General features: G+C 38.7%; 1 protein-coding gene across 2 annotated transcripts in view; it reads right to left on the reverse strand.

The window, feature by feature from the left end:
• The window catches only part of CAMKMT (calmodulin-lysine N-methyltransferase), a 499,328-nt gene that overhangs the window by 71,526 nt on the left and 407,372 nt on the right, over positions 1–20,430 (reverse strand). For both annotated transcript variants that reach the window (XM_037807272.1, XM_037807273.1), the window contains exon 7: positions 1,525–1,591. In XM_037807272.1, coding sequence (XP_037663200.1) covers positions 1,525–1,591 — 67 coding nt within the window. The remainder of the gene's footprint in view (positions 1–1,524; positions 1,592–20,430) is intronic.

Here is a 20,430-nt window from a genome sequence, read left to right on the forward strand (position 1 = left end):
TTTAATTATTTTATCTAGAGCTGATAGAAAATACTATTGCATGCTGTAAGTTAAACACTTGACATTTTTATTCCTCGAATGCAACATTTTAGAAGCCTAGATATGTTTATTAATTAGTGATTATTAACACCCAGTAAACAACATTATGTCTTGTAAAAACACAATCTCTCTTCACAGCATGAAGCTGAAATCTATTATTCCCTGATTCCATATGCTGAAATACACTCGAATGGTCACAAATGACCTTAAGCATTAAACAAATGTAAATGAGAACAACACAGAAAATGTGCTTTTGATTGATAACTAAAAGACCAGGTTGAGAATCATGATCAAAACTGAAGTCCTCTTTCAAAGGGTACAGGCAGTCTGCATTGTAGGGTAAGAGCTGTGTGAGAAGGAGGAACACAGAGGTAAGCGCAAACCCTGCTCGTCCTCTGGACCTGCTGGAGGTTTGCTGGGAAGCAGAACTGGTTAGTTCATTTACAGACTAACAGAGCACACTGCCTCCTGTGCCCTCGGCCTACCCTGAAAATTCTAATGCAGGATTTAAAAATACATATATGGACACTTGATTACATTCAGTCACTAAAATAAAGAAAAAAGTTATTATTCTATAGCCTCATCCCAATATGTCAATCACTTTAGTTTCTAAGCATCTAGCTATTTGTACACCCTTTCTTTCTATAAACTGGGCAGTTGGGATGAGGGTGGGGGGAATGTCTTGAACTTAGTGAAAACTCAAAATATCCAAGGAAGGGAAGTTAACAGTAATAAATAATTAATTGAAAAGGAATTTTTCTTCTAATGTCTGTGGTTAAATGAAAAAAAGAAAGCATGCATAAATACAGATATCCTATGTGAAAACTACTAAATGATGACTTATTCCTCTATGTCCATAACAGCAGGGTAAAAATAAAATGAAGCATCACAGGAAACATCATTGTTTTGGCTGAGGTAAGCATTTCTCCTAGCTTGAGTAAGGACCGACAGAATCTCAAAGGGAATGGACACATAGACTGTTTTAATATCATGGAATAGAGCAGGGTTTCTCAGCCTTGGCTCTATTGACATTCTGGGCCAGATACTTCTTTGTGGTCATGGGCTATCCTGTGCATTGCAGGAGGTTTAGCAACATTCTTGGCCCCTACCCACCTCACACCCCAGTCATGATTATTAAACATGTCTCCAGGCACTGACGAAAGTACCCCTGGTTGAGAGTACTAGAATAAAGCCATTCAAGAGAAAGTCCCAAGCTGCACTTCCTCCACCTCATACAGTACAATCCCAACCTTTAAACTATCCACAATCTTTAATATACTTATCTTTAGATCCTCATCTATTAATTCAGGATAATTAAAGCACCTGCCTCCTGGGGTTTTTGTGAACATTAAATGAGATAACGCTTGTAAAGCCTTTACAACGGTGCCTGACACACAGTAAGTGCTCAATAAATGTTAGCTTTATTATTTTAAATAATCATCTGCAGCACTGAGAAGAAGATTTTAATGCAGAAAGATATCTTACCAGCTTGATATTTTCCGAGTCTTAAACACACCAGCTTTCTGATTTCTTGTGATCAGGTCTTTCACATCTAAAGGACAGAGTTAAGAAAGCTTCTGCAACCATCAACAGATGAATGGATAAACAAAAGGTAGTATATATACACAATGGAATATTATTTGGCTATAAAAAGAAATGAACTTCTGATACATGCTACAACATGGATGAAACTTGAAATAATTATGCTAAGTGAAATAAGCCAGACACAAAAGGTTAAATTTTGTGTAATTCTACTTATATGAAATACCCAGTCAAAGCAAATTCATAGAGACACAAAGATTAGAAGTTACCAGAGGTTGTGGGGAAGGGAGAATGGTGAGTTACTGCTTAATGGGTAGACTTTTTGACTGGCTGCACAATATTGTGAATATAATTAATGCCACTGAATTTTACACTTAAAAAATGGCAAATTTTATGTTACATATATATGTTTCCACAAAAAAAATTTTTTAAAAGGCAATACCTATGCAATAATTTTGAGTAACTTGTAACCCACAGAAATCTGCCCCCCTAAAAGAGAAAGCTTTTGCAATGATTATTAACTGCCTCTCCCTGCAAAAAAAAAAAAAAAGATCCAGAAGAACAGTGCTTTTTTTTACATAGGTTTAGCACAGTTAAAAGGGAAGAGCTGTAGGCTGTGAGACAGGAGGAGATGGGGTCTTAGCCTGCTTCTACACCAAATTCTGAATTACCTAACACAGGCAAGCCCATTTATTTCCCTGGGCTGCAGTTCTGTCGCCTGTGAAATGCACATTCAGTAGTGTCACAGCAAGGCCTAGGTCAATGGGTGCTAGCTAGAGGAGAAGACTATTCCATAAAAGACGAGTCCAAAGGCAAGCCTCTTCCAGTCAGTGGGGAGGGCTGTAGCAGTCTCCTGAAACTTTCCAAGTTGAAATATTTCCAGTCTTCTAAATGCCAGTAGGAAGGGTAGCAATGAGCAGCAGGGAAAGACTTAAGAGGAAGAAAAGAAAAATGGAGAGAAAATGAATTTCTGAGAAAGAAAGTCAATTCAGTGAAAGGTCTCTTGAAGAACTGCCTTTACAGACCCATGCTTTGGCCTTTGGCCATCTGCTGGCATGTAAGGACTTGAACAAAAGGGCAATATTTATTGAAGGGATGTTGTTGAGGAGATGGTTCATTATATTAAACAGCACCATCTTTTTGAGGCCCGTGAGAGAAATCATATAAAGTTTCAAAACTAGGAAAAGCTGGATTTCTGATCAACCATATCTGCTTCAATGTCTGAACACTATAAATTTTATAACTAATGTTCCTCTTTCCCTCTTTGCTCTGGCCCCTGTGCAACTCAGAGCTAAATGTCTGACCTACTTCTAACAACCACTAGAGCTCCTATGACATATTTTCTGTACTGACCTCTACTCCTGTTTTCATCATATTTTCCTAGCTTTTAAGTTTCCACTTGCCCTCATTTTCTTATTTATTTCAGATGGCATGTTCTATGTATCACTGTAAGAAACCTCAAAATCCCTCTTTTGAAAAAAAGGCAGGTTTAAATAAACAAGAAATAAAACAATTCCAGTGAAGGCTGCAAGCTGAACTAAATTGGGCCCATGGGGAGGAAACCAAGCAGACAAGTGATGTTCCCCTATTGCTCAGAAAAGCAGATTTCCTGAATGCCTAAAGCAAGCATTGGCCACCATCTCCCTGCTAGAACAGAGCCACAGGACTTTTTAACCCAAATCTCTGTTTGAACCACCAGACACACCCATTTCTTCTCTGAGTGAATAAGCAGGTACTGTGATAGCTTTCTTCCCCCAGGAGTGGGTAGGAAAATCAATTAGGTCTCCTAATGAAGGGCTTTGTTGAGGTTTACAAAAGTGCTATAATGCAGACTTTTTTTTCCCTTGGGTGAACTTTCCTGTATGCAAATTAAATACCGTTAAATTACATTCATTAAAAAAATGAAAGAGACTAATTTGCCTACTTGTTTTGATTAACTAAAATGACACAATCAGCCTACAGTTCTGTCTATTTCAGGAAAAAGTATTTCAGGAAAGTCTTCTAAATGAAATGTCTGGCAGAAAAGGACAGCTGACATCTTCATTCTGAGAAGAACAAAATTAGCAGAGTCAACTGACAACTGGTTCTGATGAAGTGCCCCATGCTCTGGTCACACCCTATCCGGTGTTTCCATGGCATCCAGCTGTTTACCTCAATGCGCCCAGTTCACCTGTAGCGCATAGAAGTACATGACTAATCTATCAAGCAAAACATATGATTTTGTTAGTGGAGGTAATACTTTTTATAAAATAGTCACAGGGAAGTTAAATTATATAACTCTAAAAATCTATTAATAAATTTTTAGTAAACATCTTAACACTATATACTTTTATACAATTTATAAACCTGTGACTCCAGGTGGTCAGGCTGAAGCAAGCATATGCATTTATGTTCCAGAAGCAATTTTTTCAATGAAAAAATTCACAGTATTTAGGCTGCTTTATTTTTAGAACTGGGCAGGAAAGACATTTTGTGGTTATTATATTAAAGCAAGGGCAAGGAGGAAAAAAAACAATAGTATTTTAAAATATTACCTTAAGAGACATATTCTGATAGTCTGCTCCCCACCTTAGGTCAAATTTTGAGGTGATTCATATGGATGGCACTATGTTCAATAAAAGATTTTGTCATTCTTGTGTCACCTCAGGGTAATAAAGGAAATCCAATCAAATTGAGTCAATATGTCCAGGATGGTATTCAAAACGATGGACCAAATCGTACTCTCTGAACTGCATCCAGCTTCTGGAAGACTTCAGTGGGAGGTGCAGAGGTGCAAAGAAAGTCTTAATGTGATCTGATTAAATGGATACAGAGCAATCACCTCCAATCTCCTTGTCTGGGCAACCAGACTTTCACAGCTACAGGATATATATGCTTGCAGCTAAAAGGAAACCAGGATTCCACCTCCAGATTTTCTTCTCAAATAAAATGGAGTTCCATTTTAATTGTGTTTCAGATTTTTAGTCTTAAAATACATATTTTTTGTGTAATAGTAACAGTTGTGTAAACACACATTCTATTAGATATCTTAATATATGTAAATATAAATTATTAAAATATTAACCTCACTCTGCAATTAACAATTGTTATATTATCACTAGTTGTATATATATTTTTAGAATTGACACTTTTTAAACTTTTTTTAATTAAGATTTATTCAAATACCATACAATCATCCAAAGTATACAATCAGTTGTTCACATTGCCAACATACAGTTGTTCATTCATCACCCCAATCTATTTTTTGAACATTTTCCTTGTACCAGAAAAAAATGAAAATAAGAATAAAAAAATAAGAGTAAAAAACACCCAAATTGCCCCCCTCACCCTGTTTTTCCTTTAGTTTTTTGCCCCCATTTTTCTACTCATCCATTCATACGCTGGATAAAGGGGAGTGTGATCCACAAGGCTTTCACAATCACATTGTCACCCCTTGTAAGCTACATTGTTATACAATCATCTTCAACATTCAAGGCTACTGGGTTGTAGTTTGATAGTTTCAGGTATTTACTACCAGCTATTCCAATTCATTAAAACCTAAAAAGAGTTATCTATATTGTGCGTAAGAATGCCCACCAGAGTAACTTCTCGACTCCATTTGGAATCTCTCAGTCACTGAAACTTTATTTCATTTCATTTCACATTCCCCTTTTGGTCAAAAAGGTGTTCTCTATCCCACGATGCTGGGTCCAGATTCCTCCCCAGGAGTCATATTCTGCACTGCCAGGGAAATTTACACCCCTGAGTGTCCGATCCCATGTAGCGGGGAGGGCAGTGATTTCACCCACCAAGTTGGCTTAGCTAGAGAGAGAGGGCCACATATGAGCAACAGAGAGGCATTCAGGGGGAGACTCTCAGGCACAATTATAAGCAGGTTTAGCCTCTCCTTGGCAGTAACAGGCTTCTTAAGGGCAAGTCCCGTGATAGAGGGTTCGGCATATAAAACTGCCAGTCCTCAATGTTTGTGAGAACATCAGCAACCATCCACGTGAGGAAGCCCAACACCTCTGCATTTTTCCCCAGTTCCTCAGGGGGCTCTGCATATTTTTTTAAAATTAACTTTATCAAAACATTTAAAAAAAACAGACAATAAAAAACATTTCAAACAAAACCAAAACAAAGGAATAAAAAAAAACAAATAACCTAAAATAAATACATTACTTCCTATATGTTCCTACTCTATCCCAAGAAAATATACAGACTATAACCCAGCAAAGGAATAAGGAAAACAGATAACCTAAGATAACTACATTTCTGTGAACTTGTTCCTACCATACCCACCAGAAATTAACAAACCATAGTCATTCCTAAGCATTCCCAGAACTTTAAATTTACCCACAATAACTTATCTGTTCTTATTAGATTACCATCCCTTTTCATTAATTGCTATCTACTGCTAGGTCCCCTACATTCTACATTATAAACCATTTATTTCACATTTTTCAGTGTTCACATTAGTGGTAACATATAATATTTCTCTGTTTGTGCCTGGCTTATTTCGCTCAGCATTATGTCTTCAAGGTTCATCCATGTTGTCATATGTTTCACAACATCATTCCTTCTTACTGCCGCGTAGTATTCCATTGTGTTTATGTACCACATTTTATTTATCCAGTCATCTGTTGAAGGATATTTGGGTTGTTTTCATCTCTTGGCAATTGTGAATACTGCTGTTACGAACATTGGTGCGCAGATATCTGTGTGTCACTGCTTTCAGATCTTCTGGGTATATACCGAGAAATGAGATTGCTGGATTGAAGGGCAACTCTATATCTAGTTTTCTAAGGAACCACCAGACTGTATTCCAGAGTGGCTGAACCATTATACAGTCCCACCAATAATGAATAAGAGTTCCAATTTCTCCACATCCTCTCCAGCATTTGTAGTACCTGTTTGTTTAATGGCAGCCATTCTAATTGGTGTGAGATGGTATCTCATTGTGGTCTTAATTTGCATCTCCCTAATAGCTAGTGAAGTGGAAAATTTTTTCATGTGTTTTTTTGCCATTTGTATTTCCTCTTCAGAGGACTGTCCTTTCATATCTTTTGCCCATTTTATAATTGGGCTGTACTATTGTTGTTGGGTTGTAGGATTTCTTTACATATGCAAGATATCAGTCGTTTGTCAGATACATGGTTTCCAAATATTTTTTCCCATTGAGTTGGCTGCCTCTTCAACTTTTTGACAAATTCCTTTGAGGTACAGAAACTTCTAAGTTTGAGGAGTTCCCATTTATCTATTTTTTCTTTTGTTGCTTGTGCTTTGGGTGTAAGGTCTAGGAAGTAACCACCTAATACAAGGTCTTGAAGATGTTTCCTGACATTATCTTCTAGGAGTTTTATGGTACTGTCTCTTATGTTGAGGTCTTTAACCCATTTTGAGTTAATTTTTGTGTAGGGTGTGAGGTAGGGGTCCTCTTTCATTCTTTTGGATATGGATATCCAACTCTCTGAGCCCCATTTGTTGAAAAGACTGTTATGTCCCAGTTCAGTGGCTTTGGGAACTGATCTGGGGGTCTATCTCTGAATTCTTAACTTGATTCCATTGATCAATAAGTCTATCTTTGTGCCAGTATGATGCTGTTTTGACTATTGTGGCTTTATAATAAGCTTCAAAGTCAGGGAGTGTAAGTCCTCCTGCTTCGTTTTTCTTTTTCAGAACATTTTTAGCAATTCAAGGCATCTTCCCTTTCCAAATAAATTTGATAACTAGCTTTTCCAAGTCTGTGAAATAGATTGTTGGAATTTTGATAGGAATTGCATTGAATCTGTAGATGTGTTTGGGTAGAACTGACATCTTAATGACATTTAGCCTTCCTATCCATGAACATGGAATACTTTTCCATCTTTTTAGGTCCTTTTCTATTTCTTTTAGTAAAGTTATGTAGTTTTCTTTGTATATGTCTTTTACATCTTTGGTTAAGTTTATTCCTAGGTACTTGATTTTTTTAGTTGCTATTGAAAATGGTATCTTTTTCTTGAGTGTTTCTTCAGTTTGGTCATTTCTAGTGTATAGGAACATTACTGACTTATGTGCATTAATCTTGTATCCTGCTATTTGCTAAATTTGTTTATTAGCTCTAGTAGGTGTGTCATCAATTTTTCAGGGTTTTCCAGATATAAGGTCATATCATCTGCAAATAATGACAGTTTTACTTCTTCTTTTCCAACTTGGATGCCTTTTATTTCTTTGTCTTGCCCGATTGCCCTGGCTAGCACTTCTAGCACAATGTTGAATAATAGTGGTGACAAGGGGCATCTTGCTCGTTCCTGATCTTAGAGGGAAGGCTTTCAGTCTCTTACCATTGAGTACTATGCTGGCTGTGGGTTTTTCATATATGCTCTTTATCATATTAAGGAAGTTTCCTTCAATTCCTACCTTTTGAAGTGTTTTTTATAAAGAAAGGATGTTGGATTTTGTCAAATGCTTTTTCAGCATCTATTGAAATAATCATTTGATTTTTCCCTTTTGATTTGTTTTTGTGTTATTAATACATTGATTGATTTTCTTATGTTGAACCACACGTGCAATCCTGGAATGAACCCCACTTGGTCATGGTGTATGATTTTTTTTATGTGTCTTTAGATTCAATTTGCAAGTATTTTGTTGAGAATTTTTGCATCTATATTCATTAGGGAGATTAGCCTGTAGTTTTCCTTTCTTGTAGCATCTTTACCTGGTTTTGGTATTAGAGTGATGTTAGCTTCATAAAATGAGTTAGGTTAGTGTTCCATTTTTTTTTCAGTTTTTTGAAAGAGTTAAGTGAGATTGGTGTCAGTTCTTTTTGGAAAGTTTGGTAGAATTCCCATGTGAAGCTATCTGGCTCTGGGCATTTATTTGTGGGAAGCTTTTTGGTGACTGATTGGATCTCTTTGCCTGTGATTGGTTGGTTGAGGTCTTCTATTTCTTCTCTGGTCAGTCTGGGTTGTTCATGTGTTTCCAGGAAATTGTCCATTTCCTCTACATTATCTAGTGTGTTGGCATACAGTTGTTCATAGTATCCTCTTATAATTTTTTAAATTTCATTGGGATTTGCAGTAATGTCGCCCATCTCATTCATTAGTCTGTTTATTTGGGTCTTCTCTCTTTTTAATTTTGTCAGTCTAGCTAAGGGCTTGTCAATCTCGTTGATCTTCTCAAAGAACCAACTTTTGGTGTTATTTATTCTATCATTTTTTCTTGGTTTTGTTTTGTTTTGTTTTGTTTTCTGTGTCATTTATTTCTGCTTTAATCCTTGTTATTTCTTTTCTTCTACTTGGTTTAGGATAAGCTTGCTGTTCATTTTCTAGCTTCTTCAGTTGCTCCATTAGTTCTTTAATTTTAGCTCTTTCTGCCTTTTTAATGTATGCATTTAGAGCTATAAATTTCCCCCTCAGTACCGCTTTTGCTGCATCCCATAGGTTTTGATATGTCATGTTCTCATTTTCATTCATCTCTGTAAATTTAGCAATTTCTCTTGCTATTTCTTCTTTAATCCACTGATTGTTTAGGAGTGTGTTGTTTAACCTCCAGGTATTTTTGAATTTTCTAAATCTCTGATGGTTATTGCTTCTAATTGTATTCCATTGTGATCAGAGAATGTGCTTTGAATAATTTCAATTTTTTAAAATTTATTGAGGCTTGTTTTATGGCCCAGTATATGGGCTATTCTGGAGAAAGTTCCATGAGCACTAGCGAAGAATGTGTATCCTGGTGATTTAGGATGTAATGTTCTATATATGTCTGTTAATTCAAACTCATTTATCAGATTGTTTAGGTTTTCAGTTTCCTTATTGGTCTTCTGTCTGTTGATCTATCTATAGGAGACAGTGATATACTGAAGTCTCCCACAATTATTGTGGAAACATCTATTGCTTCCTTTAGTTTTGCCAATGTTTGTGTCATGTATTTTGGGGCTCCTTGATTGGGTGCATAAACATTTATGATTGTTATTTCTTCTTGCTGAATTGCCCCTTTTATTAGTATGTAGTTGCCTTCTTTGTCTCTCATAACATCTTTGCATTTAAGTCTATTTTATCTGAGATTAATATTGCTATTCCTGCTTTCTTTTGGCTGTAGCTTGCATGAAATGTTTTTTCCATCCTTTCACTTTCAATTTCTTTGTGTCCCTGTGTCTAAGATGAGTCTCTTGTATGCAACATATTGATGGTTCATATTTTTAAATACATTCTGCCAATCTATATCTTTTAATTGGGGAGTTTAATCCATTTACATTCAATGTTATTACTGTGAAGGCATTTCTTGAATCAACCATCTTATCCTTCGCTTTATGTTTGTCAGATATATTTTCCCCACTCTCTCTCTTAATGTCCCTTAACGTACCGTTACTGAATCTCTTTAGTTCTGAACCTTTCTCCATACCTCTCTCTCCTTTCTTTGTTTCTCTGTCCATAAGGCACCCTTCAGTATCTCAAGTAGGGCAGGTCTCTTATTAGCAAATTCTCTCAGCAATTGTTTGTTTGTGAAAAATTTAAGCTCTCCCTCAAATTTTAAAGACAGCTTTGCTGGATAAAGAATTCTTGGTTGGCAATTTTTCTCTTTCAGAATTTTAAGGATGTCATGCCACTGCCTTCTTGCCTCCATGGTGGCTGCTGAGTAGTCACTGCTTAGTCTTATGCTGTTTCCCTTGTAGGTGGTGAATTGCTTCTCTCTTGCTGCTTTCAGAACTTGCTTCTTCTCTTCAGCATTTGAAAGAATATGTCTCAGAGTGTGTTTATTTGGACTTATTCTGTTTGGAGTTCATTTTGTCGGAAATAAAGCGGTACCTGTAAGGGAATAAACGCTCTCTCGGTTCTGGAGGAGAAAAGAATTTATTTACGATCTTGCAAGATGGGGCGTCCAGCCAAACACGCGGAAGGCTGGCGCGCCAGAGGAAGACAATGGCGATCTTTAAATCTCCTACTCCTAATTCGCAAGTCCCTCCCCTGTTTCCCCATTGACTGGGTACTACAGAGGTTACAGCCTATCCGAGAACACTAACTAATTCATCTTTTGAGATTTTAATTTGTACAGCCAATCCCAGAGAGCCAACTAGCTCATTATTGAGATTCTGAACTGATTAGCCAATCCCCCCCCAAATTTTTATTTTTATTTTTTTTTGCTGTGAGTTCCCGCCTCTGATACTACCTCATGTCTCTTTACATCAGGCAGATTCTCTCTTCTCTTTGTCTGGGGCTTGTTTAAACTGGTTTTGGCTCCATTTCCCTTATTCCATGCTGTCTCTATGTGAAAACGAAACTTATTCCTTTCTTACAGATTCCCTCCTCTTTTTTTTTTAAACACTTTTAGTTTTCACATTTTAGATTCTCAAATTTGCTAAGGGCTTTTTTACATTCCTCATCATAGGGATCTTTCTTATTTTTGATTCTAGTGGTTTTGATGGCTTTTTGAACTAGCCTTTGAGCACACGGGATTATGTAGCACCCAGCTGTTATAAACATTTTGGCTGGAATGATAAGGAAAATTAAAATAGATGTTGCAATTCCTTTCCATTTCTCGAACCAATTTTCCAACCATTCTATGAGTGGGTTGTTAATGCTAGAATTCTTTTCTAGTTTCTGAAATAAGGCTGTTAAGCCTTGTAGGGCTTTGGTGATAGTTCCATTAGGTGCGGTATTATTGGGGATGAATGTGCGACAATTTCCCCCAACTATAGCACAGACGCCTCCTTTTTCAGCTAGCATCATGTCTAGGGCCATTCTGTTTTCCCATGCCATTCGGCTAGTGGCATCTAACTGTTCTGCTATTTCTTTAATGACATTCCTGGTATAGTTGATAAATTTTAGCTGATGATTGACATTTTTATTGATGGTGACCCACCAGAATAAGGACGATTTAAATTTTGCAGCTAATTGATTTTTAGCTTTAAACTCATTAGGAACTTTCTGGGGAACCCCTATACTATCTACAAACATTTTTTTATTTAAGGAACTAGGTACACTTTGTACATTTTTCTTTTCTCCTTTGCCTTGGGTTGGTACTTTATTACTTTCAAATGCCAGGGTAAATGAGATAGCCAATTGAACCAGAGCACAGGTTTCTCCCCACCTTTCAGGTAGTGTTGGCCAGAGGATGCCCTTCCCACAGTACCACCAGAGGTCTGCTCGGGGTATAGTTAGGCTGGAGAAGTTGCCAGTACTATCCTTGCTCACATTCCACACCTGTGTACACAAAGCCATGGGACCAAGATCCTGGAGCCCTTCTTCCCATCTGGAGAGACAGGCAGAGTGGTTTCCGGGACCAAGGTGAGACACTGGTATGGCTTTGACACTTCCCTCCTGGACTGGAGGGAAAAGGGAGGACAACGTACTACAACTTTCACCAGGAGTAGCATTTTGAAAGAGGAGTGTTATACATTTAAACTCCCTTTCATGCTTTTTCATCCCCAAGGGGAAGGGCATAATCTGAACAGTGGGTTGTTTGGTTGTACAAGCATAACAGTCACTTCTGTTTAGACTCTGGATGGTATGTTTGCCCCATTCTACCCAGGCATTTGTATTTCCATAACCTGTCTCTATTTCTGTGGTTTGCTTTAAGTCTTTGGTCTTAAGTATTCTAATGACCTTGGGGTCAATTTGTACTGGAGAGTTAAATTCCAGCCAAGTTTCCCTTAATGGTTTTTCCTCCAACCTGGGTAAGACCCATCCCTCATACTGTGTGGTCCACCAAGCAGTGTTCCAAGAATAACAGGGGTTAGGTGTCTCATAAGTTATACTCTCAAATGTTCGCCCCCCAACAATCTTGCTTTCTATTTGAACAGTCTGCTTACATAAATGCTTATATTCCTCCCTCAGTTGTTGCTGATGTTTTAGATTTTTACAGCTCATTACTTGACAAACATCAAATTGTACAGTTTGAGACTTTAAGCCTTTGACTACACTTATAACCAGCTTAGCAGAACCTGTTACTCCTTGAATATAGAACATTATGATCAGCATAAGCAATTTCATCATTAAGCTATACACAGAGCACAATGCAAACATAGGGTTTAATCCAGCCCTTTCTCCCTTCTAATATGTTCCTTTAACTGTTGCCTATTTAAAGTGATCCTTAGGGGATCTGAGGTAGGAGTCACTTTCCAGGATTCAGGTTGAGTTGCTGGATACTTATCGTCTGGTTCAGGCACCGGTCCCTTCACTTGTGTGTAATGAGTCCAGCCTCTTTCTGCCATTCGGACTGCCGTCTCAGTTGTCAGCAAGACTTGATAGGGTCCTTCCCAGATCGGTTGAAGTTTGGATTCTTTCCACGACTGGATCAGAACCCAGCTGCCAGGCTGATGTCGATGGGCAGCAAATTCAAGAGGCGGGGTCTGAGCCAGCAGTCCACGGTGCCTGAGAGATGATAAAGTAGAAGACAAGGCCAGTATATAATTCTTAAGAAAAAGATCCTTTGTGTCTAGGGAGGGGAGCTCTCCAGTCCTCCTGGGGAAAGGCAAACCAAAAACCAAAGGCCTACACCTTGTAATTGCCTAAGTACTAAATTACACATGGCTTGCACCCCTCTAATGACTCCCCTAGTGTAAAACTGCTAATACCTGCTTTAGGTACAGACACTTCTTAAGTCATGTGCATGAAGAGCAGCAAGAACTTACCAACATTTCAGGCTAGAACAATTAGACTAAAGGACAACAATAATTTACAATAACCTAAGATTAATGAACATAAAAAGGCTTACCACTCTTAAATGCTAACTTAAAATTCAGTTTTTAGTACACCTAGTTTAGTGATGCTTGAATATACGTTATTCACATATATGCATACCCTGAACATACACACAAGTTTTGCTGTTAGATGAGTAAAAACCCACTCTCCAGGGAGAGGAGGACAAGCCTTGGTGTGTAGTATTTGACAATATATGTGGTGTCTTTATTCCTATTAGACTTAATGTTAAGATAGCAACCTGGCATTACCAAATGGAGACCTGGGAAGAGATATGAACCATTCACTGTTCTAAGTTTGTTTAATTCAGCTTTAGTGAACCTTAAACCCTTTTATAGGAACATTTACTTGCACTTTGAGTATGGACCTTTTGCTTTTGCCCAAAATATATCAGAAAAATTATTCTGCTTTTTACAAGAATACACAGTCTCATATATCTGGAATACAGACACATATAACTTATATACACACTCATAACCATACGAAACAGACATACATTCCCATTTACAAGCATGTATAGCCAATACACTACTGTTACACATACATAGAAAACTTTTACACAGTTTTTCTCACTTTTTTTTTTCATTTTTCACACTATTGTGAAACTGCACACAATTGCCCAGCTTTAGAGTACACACAAACTAGTATACGCTATAAAGACACAAAGAAATAGCTTCAGTTTACTATAGATGAGTACACAGGAAATTTTTGCCAAGTTTTAAATTACACACTGACAAACTTTAACAGTTTGAAAGACTCCTACGTAATTATATTACATGCTTTTATTACATACAAATACAACTATCCCACATTCCTGTGTAAACATACAACTTAAACTCCCATTAGATTCATGAAGTTTTAACTCTCAGAATGCATCCAAATACAGTCCTAAAAAATGTGCATATAACTTTCTATATACCCTGATACACACATTAAGGGACTTTAAATGTAGCTTCCACATGCCTTAGACTTAATTACACAGCACACTAAAATATGTAAATGTATTTATTAATACCTGTTTAGCCCCACATAAGTATATGAATAGAGAATCACACAAACCCCATGCTACAAATTTCCTTCCTCCTTTTTTTTTTTTTTTTTAAACTGCTCCAATTACTTCTCTATCTCACTTTTGTGTTTCCTCCCTGGCTTGTTGACTCTCTGAATATTTCCTCTAATGGCTTATTCAGCCATTCATCGATTTTTGGATCTTCTCTGAATATTAGGCTAAAATTCCTTTATATAGCTGACCTTTTAAAGTCTGAGTTATTAACAGAATGACATTGTATTCTTGGGGCTTGAGGGAGTGGGAGTCCAACCCTTTTTAGAGGCTTTTGTGGCAGCCCTTTTCTTTTCAAAGTCTGGGGTGATGTTGGGGAGATTACCTTTTTGGCCCCACCCTTCTTAAACATCGGGGTGCCACCCAGACTCTGCCTCTTCGGGGTAAAGGCTCTACCTTCTCTGAACAGTGGGGTGGCAGCCAGGCTTTTCCCATTCCCCTGGGAATGTGCTCCACCCTCTGGGTCCTGAGGCGGCAAAACTTTTCTAGAGCATTGAGGCGGAAGGCCCACCCTCAACCCCCAGGGCAAACTCACCCTTTTCATGCATGTGGGCCACTCCACTCTCCCAGCCTGAGACCACTTGACTTCAGACCTCAACTTTCATCGTTCTTTGGGGATATGGGTACAGCCAATTTTATTTTAGGTGGATGCAGTCTCTCTCTTTCTCTCATAGCCGCCCTCTTTCCCATTTCCCTTTCTTCTCCCAAGAAAGGGATATTTACATAAACCAGAGTTTAAGAATCAAGTTAATTGTTATTCAGCTAGCCTTGCTAGGCTTTTTATTAATGATTCTTACCTTCCTTTCTTTAAGAGCCTTTAGAAACAGAAACTTTTGGAAATCTCTCCATTTTTTTTTTTTTAACTTTTGGTGGGTTGTAATTACTGGAGCAGTCAGCATTAACTGGCTCTCCAATTGCCTGGGGGCATAGACTGCTTCCACCAAAACCTCAGGCTTTAATGGTTCCCGCCCCAGTGGGGGAGGGGAAACCATAAGGTGGGGGAATGCTTATCCCAGGTTTTAGTTTCTTTTTTCCCTGCAGCCACCACATGGCACAGTTCAATTCTGCCTTGGAAAAAGGTTTATTTTTATTAACATGACACACGAGGTCAGCACAAAGCCAACTCTTATCTGCCTTATATTTTGGCCAGAATATATTTGGCAGCAAAATGCCTTTTTTTTTTTTTTTTTTTTTTGTCTAAACATAACAATAATATTTGATCATTTTCTTTTACCCTTTCCCTTGGTCCAATTACTTTTAGCCCAATGTTTTAACATGTTTCCCAATGGATTATTTAGAGGAATGTTCCCCGGGGACCCTAAAGGTACCCCCTTCCCTTTATTCCCGGCCGGCTGACTGCCTCTATTCCCCATTCTGAGTCTTGCCTGAGCATCTTTCCCTTAGGATCAGCTCTAGGCTCATCAGAATGTCCCCATTCTGAGTCTTGTTTGGGCATCTTTCCCTCAGGATCAGCCCCAGACTTTCAGAATGCTTTAACCACCAAGGTAATATAATATTTCTTTCCTTACCTTGGTCCGTGCACGGAGTTGCCTGGTTAACCAGAGGCAGGCCTTTTCTTTTCCCCCTTTTCTCATCCATAACCGGCAGATCCAAGCATCTGGTCTCGGGCCCTTTAGCTGCCGGAGATGGGCCCCCAATGGCGGAGTCCGAGACCGCTCAATCAGCGGGGCGCGTCTTCCCTTTGTCCACCTCGGGGGTCCCCCTCTGAAGCTTCGGATCCCGGACGAGCCCCCAAGTTGTCGGAAATAAAGCGGTACCTGTAAGGGAATAAACGCTCTCTCGGTTCTGGAGGAGAAAAGAATTTATTTACGATCTTGCAAGATGGGGCGTCCAGCCAAACACGCGGAAGGCTGGCGCGCCAGAGGAAGACAATGGCGATCTTTAAATCTCCTACTCCTAATTCGCAAGTCCCTCCCCTGTTTCCCCATTGACTGGGTACTACAGAGGTTACAGCCTATCCGAGAACACTAACTAATTCATCTTTTGAGATTTTAATTTGTACAGCCAATCCCAGAGAGCCAACTAGCTCATTATTGAGATTCTGAACTGATTAGCCAATCCCCCCCCAAATTTTTATTTTTATTTTTTTTTTGCTGTGAGTTCCCGCCTCTGATACTACCTCATGTCTCTTTACATCAGGCAGATTCTCTCTTCTCTTTGTCTGGGGCTTGTTTAAACTGGTTTTGGCTCCATTTCCCTTATTCCATGCTGTCTCTATGTGAAAACGAAACTTATTCCTTTCTTACAATTTGGCATCTATAATTTGTGTATTTCTGTTGTTTAGAAGGTTTGGGAAGTTTTCCCCAACAATTTCTTTGAAAACTCTTCCTAGACCTTTACCCTTCTCCTCCCCTTCTGGAACGCCAATGATTCTTATATTTGTGCACTTTATGTTGTCCATCATATCCCTGAGATCCATTTTGATTTTTTTCAATTTTTTCTCCATTCTTTCTTTTGTTCTTTCACTTTACATGCTGTCCTCTTTAAGCTCACTGATTTTCTGCTCAGCTTCCTCTAATCTAGTATTGTAAATATCCAGAATCTTTTTAATATGACCAACAGTTTCTTTTATTTCCATAAGATCATCTATTTTTTTAGTTACTCTTGCAAATTCTTCTTTATGCTCTTCTAGGGTCCTCTTCATGTCCTTTATATCCTGTGCCATGATCTCATTGTTTGTCATTAGTTCTTTGATTAATTGTTTCAAGTACTGTGTCTCCTCTGATCTTCTGATTTGGGTGTTTGGGTTTGGGTTATCAATATCTTCAGGTTTCTTCATATACTTTAAAATTTTCTGTTGTTTTGGCCTCCTGGCATTTGCTTATCTTGATAGGATTCTTTTAGGATATGCAGGCTTATTTGAACAATTATCTCTAATTTATCAGAGCTACAGCTTGGTGGAGTGCATTTTCTCTGACTAACCAGCAGGTGGCGTCCAAGCCACCTATTCCCCTCAAGCCAGTTCTCCCCAACTCTGTCTTTGTGGTGAGTGTGGGTCCGAGTCTTGTGTGGGTCCAATTGGTGCACCAAATTTCCATGTGTAGTTGGTGCTGCCCGCTCTGAATGTGGGGTGTGTGTCTTGAGTGGTTAGGAAGGGAGGGTGGCTTTAGTAATCAAATCTCCCAGGTGTTCCTGGAGACTTAAAGCTGTTGCAGGAGTCCAAACTTTCAGTTCAGACTCCCCACAGTCTGTCTCTGCTGCGGACCCACAAGTCCCTGGTATTGGTGTATGGTCCCTGGGACTTCCGTGCAGGTCCCTCTTACAAGCCATGCCCTCCGAGGGCCTCTGCTGAGGGAAGACTTTGCTATGTCACAGGTGAGTGCAGTCCCCAAGGGAAGCTCTGGGCTGCGGTGCTGTGCAGGGGCGTTCCCAGCCTGCTGAAAAGATGGCTGTGTGGGGTGTGATGATTTCCCCCTTTCGCGGACCTCTACCTTCCTAGCTCCGGGACAGTTAGCTGCGTGTGTGCAAAAGGCTATTGTCCATGCCAGATACTGAGGCGTGTGCACGGGTTGTGGGAAGCACTTCCCGCTGCGCTGGACTGCATGGCTCTTGCTGCCAGATCCACAGCCACTTTTTGGTTTTTAAATAATCCGTCTCCAAACACCAACCCCTGGTTTCTCCCAACTGCAGTGTGGCTGCCGGTTCTCCAGCAGGCTCACTCACTTGTTTCAGAACGCAGACTCTCGGTTTCACCAAGTGCACAGTCCCGGTGGATTTAGCAGCCCTTGTCCAGCTGGTGCATCACTGGAACTGGTATTCTGGAGCACTTTCTGTCTTTTATCTAGTGTTTTTCATGGAAACTTTTTTTGCCTTTTCTCTCCTAATCCGCAATCTTCCTAGCCTCAACAATTTTCTCTAAACAAATCAATTTTTAAAAAATAATATCACTATGAGTCACAACATCATAACATCAAAAATGAGATTATAATATAAATCCTGTTCATTTTTGCCCTCCAAAGGTTTTTTAAAATGTTTGATATGGCAATATTTGCTAATTTAAAACTGCAAAATATTCTTAAATGTGCTTATTACTCAAATGAATTGAGAGGATGATGTAAAGGTGCTGTGAACTCCCTGTTAGTCAATGCTAACTGTCACATTTATGGACAAAAGGCCTCTTCATTCAGAGGGTACTGAGGAAATGCAAGATGACACCAACCAAATCATTCTCATTTTTGGTGAGTCAGAATGGTTAATGAGAAAAAACGTAAACTTTGAAGTAAAATGAATCTGGCTTCTAGTCCTGTTTCCAATACTTAGTAGGTGAGTGGCCCAGGGTAAATTAACCTCCCTGAGCTATATCTCCAAAATAGGAATAACAACTTATTTTATAGGGTTGTTATGAAGCTTAATGGAGTGTCACATATAATTGGCCTGACACATAATAGGTGTCTCATTCATGTCAGATCATTATCTTTTTGAATAGTACAGGTAAAAGCTTTGGTGGGATTAAGAGGTTAGTAGGAGTAAATAAAATGAGGTTTGGCAGTTAAGCTTAATATTTTCCCCTGCTGTTCAGAACTAACTGTATGATCATTTATATTATAGAATTTAAAATACCTGGGAGGAATCAGAGAACTTCTGTCCTGTAGTTTCTCAGAGTCTTTCACATGTATAAATGTACTCTAGCCAAGGCAAACTGTGTTTTCAATGACTTCTGTTACAAATTGAAAAATGTGTTTTAGACTAAACACTTGGCTCCTAGGTAACAAAATCACTGTTGGAGCTACAAAAATTTTTTAAAGGCACACTAACAACTGTGCATCCAAAGTGACTCACATTATGTATCATATTACATTATACTACTACTAATTATTATTTCCCATTATTTACAAACATCCTTTTGGGAAGAGACAGCAATATGTCCAACCCTTATTAACAGTGGCATTTGACTGTCTTGTAATTAATCAGCCAGCAAGAAACTGTCCTCATTTACCCTGCTCTATTCCTTACTCAATGGCTGAGGGATGATATCTTCACAACTATCAGAGTACTGATCATTACCAGGTGGCAATCAATTCTCTCTCTGTAATCTCAGCTTCATGAGGACAGGGACCATGTTTGTCTTGTCCACTGCTGTGTATTAAGCACCTAAAATGGTGTACAATTACTACTAGGTTGAATTAATTTTAAAAGATATTTGTTGATCTGCTACCTAATGTGAGGCACAGAGAATTCACTTATGGCTCATCTAGTACACAGAAATATAGCTGGCATGGATATTGGAGAAGAAAGGAGCCTGAAAACAGGATGATGGCCTGGGATTCCCAAGTTCTGAACAGTCCACAGCACAGGCTGCATGGTCCACAGGAAGTTTAATTCATTAATTACTCAAGTTAGGGGTTCTGTTGACTATATAATGTTAAACCAGGGGTATTTCCTTTAAAAAGCACAGGAGATTTACCAGTTTGGGGAGAATTCTAAGCTCCAGATCATGATTCAGACTATGTATACCACAAGGATAAGATGTTTGCATCAGAAACACAGAGATATGGGTCACCAAACATTGGCATGTTTTGCAAACAACACACTTGATGTTTACTAAGGATGGGTAGAGGCAGGGCTTGTGCTGGGTGAATTAGTGATTGTAGCCAGAGAGGGTTCATTCATCATTAGATGTTGTCATTTTATTCATTATGTTTTAGAAGGGGCTTAGCACCAATAATAACTCAGTATACCAATTCCCTCCCTTATTCATATGTCACTGTCATCACCGGCTATAAACCCTTACTAAGTATTAGCTGTGGGCACTTGGAGATTTCTCTTGCTAATATACTAAAAGGAGAGGGCCAAAGAGAAAGGAACATGTTTCACACTATTTTAGAATAATCTGATAACTGGATAAACCAAAAGATCCCACTTCCAAATTTATCCTTTGTTCTCTTTGGGTACAGATAAAATGGCATCTTTAGAGAAGGGCAGCTGTCAGTGTAAGCTTAAAGACCAAGGAGAACCTTCAGGGAAAACTACGTATGACTCAGAAAATATTTAGGACTTACAACACTCATTTATACCTCAAGTCTTAATCTCTTTTCAAATATCCTATTTCATAAATCTCAGATCAGCATCTAGCTTTCCAGGGTCAATGGAAGACATAGCAATCCATTTGAA

This window comes from Choloepus didactylus, chromosome 17 (assembly GCF_015220235.1).
Source record: "Choloepus didactylus isolate mChoDid1 chromosome 17, mChoDid1.pri, whole genome shotgun sequence".
NCBI lineage: Eukaryota > Metazoa > Chordata > Mammalia > Pilosa > Megalonychidae > Choloepus > Choloepus didactylus.